Here is a 4,546-nt window from a genome sequence, read left to right as displayed (position 1 = left end):
ACCTTATTATATGTATAATGAACCCTTTATACTGCATTTTGATTGTTTCATTGCTTCATGGGAAAAAAATTCCCGAAAAAAAGGTCTATTTTAAGAGACGTCTGATAGATGTAACCCCTTAACAAAAAAAATTATTTTTTGAATACCAACGGCAAAGTTTCCGAGAGTTTATTACGTATAACATTTCAGTTTATACAGAGAAGGACTTTTATTTTCACGAAATGAGATTTTTATTTCTTTTAATGATTCAGAAATTTATTACATTTTTCACCTCCCGCTTCTCTGTTCGTTCTCCTAGATTTAGGATTTGTTCAAAATTAATTTAAACAATACAGAAAAGTAAACTTTTTAATGGAACAAATAAACATTAAAAATTAGCTAAAGCCCGCTACAGACGATTGCTTGCAATCTAATAACATAATAACAACATAAATAAAGAGCACTTTCTCAAACGCTTTAAAGCGACGTTCCACGGAGCGGAATACGCGAAAGCGGAAGTGGATCGCTAATCACACGACCGTTTCGACAGAATTTTTGAAAGGGCTCTATCAGAATAATCTTGTGACTGGCGATCCGCTGATTCCGCTTTCGCGTATTCCGCTCCATGGGACGTCGCCCTTAGTCCCAGTCTACAATAGAGATTTAAGCCCTAAGCCTTAAGAAATTGACTAATCACAGTCGCGCATTCTACTCATACTTGACCGTGATTGGCCAATTTCTTAAAGCTTAGGGCTTAAATCTTCTATTGTAGACTGGGACTTACTGTCTCTATCCAAACAACTTTCGGCGCATTTGAAACTCGTTATCTGAAGACCTGTGAAATGTAATAAAAATAAGTGAAAATTTTAATTTCGCCATACAGAGAGAAAGGTTTCTTTGGATTTAGCATTCCTATTTATTTGATTGAAATTTGTTTCATTAAAACAACATATGCTTATACGAAACATTATATATTTTCAATAAAAATTTTGTCCTTTTATTCAAACAACCTGTATTATTTGATAGAAAAAATACTATTATTTGAAGTAATATCTTTCAATTAAATAATTATAAATTAATAATGGTATTGCGATGGTCGTGCGCTGATGAAGGCACTGTGATGCCGAAACGTTCGCCTAAAATATACACTTAATTTTTAAAACAATTTGACTGTCACCTTTGATTGCTCGTAATAATATTGGCCTTTTGTTTTGTCTAAATAATTATAATATTTAGCCACTAGATGGCCGCCGAACTCGTAAGTAAAATCGCAGCAGCATATAAGCCACCGCATTAGAAGACGTAGTCTGCTTTTTTTAATCATTTAATGGTCTATTCTTTATTATAACTGAACATAGGTCGGTATTCATAGTCGATTCTTATTTCAATATCATCTTAAGTGTTGTCTTAAGACGCTAATACGGCTCTGTGATTGATTGAAAACACATTAAGAGTATACTTAAGATGATCTTAAATATAAGAACGGACTATGAATACCGGCCATAGTGTACTAACTAGTGTACTAACTCAATCACTGAGTGATTATCTTTCTTCTTCTAATGAAGGAAAAATTCTAATGTAGAGGGAGAAAGATGTATGCATGTACATTTTTTTCATATATTTTCTATCAAACGATAATGTTTGAATGAAACGATAATATCGTTTAGATCAAAGAGAATATTCCTTTTGTTTCAAACAAATATTTTATTTCTGATCAAGATATATATTATTTCAAATTCAAACAATCGTACTTATTAATTCAAACATTGATTTGTTTCGTTGTCTGAAACATTCTTTCCCAATATGCTTCAAAGTATTTCCAAACAAGACCTGCGGAGCACAAATTTTCCATGTTTGACTGGCTGTAGTCCAGAAACTAGCCATTATTCAAGTTTGAGCCCATTATATTTTTTGTTCAGCAGATCATAAGCTACAACATATGTGAAAACTAGCCAATTTAACAGAGATCCAATTTCCTATATGATTAGTGCGGGGTTCTTTGTCCCGAATTAAATTTTCCACAGAATCTCGAGATCTGACTGGGAAGTTCAGGGCCAATCTGTATATAAATCACCACTTGGTTTGAAGTATTTCCTAAATTTTAGACGAAACGTTTCACATGATGTTTCCCACTCTGACAGCAAGTTGTATTCACATCTAGGGGTCAACTCTGTATCTTACACTACAGCGAAAATGCAAAGAGCGACTAGCTTTGTCACTTTCTAACCGCCCCCTTAAAAAAAGAGAGAGAGACAAAGCCGCTCACTTTGAACATTTTCGCTATATTGTAACACACAGAATCGACCCCCTTTCGAAGATTCGAATATGTACGCATGTCTTTTGAGCAGCCTACTTGTCAAGTGAATCTACATGTACGAGCATTTAATCTGGAGGGAATTTGTATGAATTGAATCTATTTATGGAGCTCTCTTGTCAACATGATAAGACAGTCGACTTAGAGTCCGCGTTTGAGTTTCCTGACAGTTGTCGCAGAGAGACAGCGACTTCAGAGCGAACTCTTCCTGAATTACCTCAACATGACAAAAAGTATTAAGCGTCGTCTACAATAACCGGCGTAAGCGTGGAGTAAGAAGAAGTAAGAAAACCTAACCTTTACCTTTCAGTGTAAAAGCTAAAGAATAGACATAATTTTTTTAAATATTTGTAGCACTGGTCGAACTACGCTTTAATTCGCCGCGAGTAAGCGTCAGAGCTGAAGTAGGAGTAGGAAATGGAAATGATCCATTTCTTTACTCCTACTCTTACTTCTTACGCCAAGCTTACTCCACCTATTGTAGACGACGCTTAAGACGAGCGAAGAAACGTTCGGGGCAGACTCATGCGAGGGAGCCGGGGGATGTGTCGAGAGGGAACCGAGATGACATAGAGAACAATATGTAATCTCATCGTGGCGCAAATGCGACGATGTGCGCGCGGGCGAGAGAGCACATGCGACGTATCTCGCGAATATGCGCGCCACTTCCAGCGAGTCCGCGTTACCGACGAGCGTGCGCGCGCGACAAGGAACGTCGGCTCTTTCCCCAGGAAACGATGAAAAATGCGTCGGAAGAGATCGACATTGTTAAAACGCGGGGGAGCGCAGGGCTGGAGGGGGGAGGGAGCGAATTTAACGCTCTTACCGCGAGCGGCGAGAACGCTCGTTATCGAGCGGGTAGGATGGAAATGTCGAGGCGAAAGATCGAAGTCGAGGACGGTCGCGAGAACTGGATTTTTTTTTCGTCGTTAAACTGACGTCTCTCTCTCTCTTTCTCATTCTCTCTCCCTCTTTCTGTGCCCGAGACAGAGAAAAAAAGAGGGAGGAGAGAGAGAGAGAGAGAGAAAGAGACAGAGAGCGCGCGATCGAGCGAGTGGATCGCGATTATGCGATGAGGTTAGAGTCGCCAATTGATTTCACGTATCACGTAATCAACCTCGCAGCTCTACCTGGACGAGGTTCCGGCGTGACGGCGGTGCCGAGATGTCAGCGCGCGCGGGTCACTCGCGGCTCAATCGAGATCGCGAGAGACGCGGGGCGTTCGTCTAACAGATCTAACACGCGAACGGGAACGGCCCTCGCGTTCGTGCGAGTCGCGTGAGTCACGCCGTAACATTAGCCGTGAGCTTTTTCCGAGCTTGTCTCGGCGCTTCCGCGAGATCGCGAAATGCTACCGCGGGACTCTGGCGCGACCGTCGTCCCTTACCTTCCTCCACGAATCGCTAGAAAACTCGTTTACTCCTCGGGGGGAAGTTATCGGTCCGTCGTGTCACTCCGTCAGCGAGACACCACGCGCATCGAGATCATCGAATTTTACGTCCACGGGCTGCCGCGGGGTGGGCGAACGGTATCGATCATAGTGCCATAGACAGTGTACACGTTCCGCTCGATTTCGACGAATTTAAATCCGGTATTGGCGATATTGTATACCAAAAATATCGCACGGTCGGAGGATCCCCTTGTAGAACTCACGGTCGGTTTTATTTCGTTTTAATACCGTTTTCATAGACGGCATGCCTTTCCCCCACCCTTGCGCCGTAACAGGGTCGCCACAATTCGCGAATGCTTTTCCACTAGTTTCTTGATGGTGAATTTTCTATGAGTATGATGACTACGGGCCAAAAAAGCCTCATCCACATAGGCTTTGTTTACACCGTAAAATTATTTGATACGTGAACCAAAATGATGCGTACCAAATGTTAAATTCGACTGCGTTTACACCATGTGTATTAAGTGTGCAAAAAAGTACATTAGGTTTGATACAGAAACGTATTATATTTAATTTGGTTGGAAAATCGGTGATCCTCAGATTGCGATGGATTCGGAAAATATTATCAGTTGTTTATTTACAAGCTTAGTCGGACTTTTAAAAATAAGTCAAGATTTTCGAAGAAAACCTCATCTCACCTAACCGTAACGTTCCTTCGATAATTATTATTTAATGCGCTACAGTTTACACCGACACAAAATTACTTGATACGCATACTAAATTGGCCTTGTTTACACCGATCGTTTGATACGCGTATGAGGTACTATATTCGTACTAAATTGATTTAGTCCAGCGGTGTAAAC

At 40.7% G+C, this 4,546-nt stretch overlaps 1 protein-coding gene across 2 annotated transcripts in view; it reads right to left on the bottom strand.

The window, feature by feature from the left end:
- The window catches only part of LOC105557505 (DCN1-like protein 5), a 10,255-nt gene extending 6,251 nt beyond the window's left edge, over positions 1-4,004 (bottom strand). The window contains exon 1 of one of the 2 annotated variants that reach the window (XM_012004758.1): positions 3,905-4,004. In XM_012004758.1, the coding sequence (XP_011860148.1) occupies positions 3,905-3,989 (85 nt within the window). In that variant the 5' untranslated portion in view covers positions 3,990-4,004. Of the gene's footprint in view, positions 1-3,680 lie in introns of both variants that reach the window. The other variant, XM_012004759.1, reaches the window with a different exon arrangement.
- Positions 4,005-4,546: the final 542 nt, after the last annotated feature.

This window comes from Vollenhovia emeryi, unplaced genomic scaffold (assembly GCF_000949405.1).
Source record: "Vollenhovia emeryi isolate VEMERY1.0 unplaced genomic scaffold, V.emery_V1.0 DF939467.1, whole genome shotgun sequence".
Taxonomy (NCBI): Eukaryota; Metazoa; Arthropoda; class Insecta; order Hymenoptera; family Formicidae; genus Vollenhovia; species Vollenhovia emeryi.
This window is presented reverse-complemented; position numbering and strand designations above follow the sequence as displayed.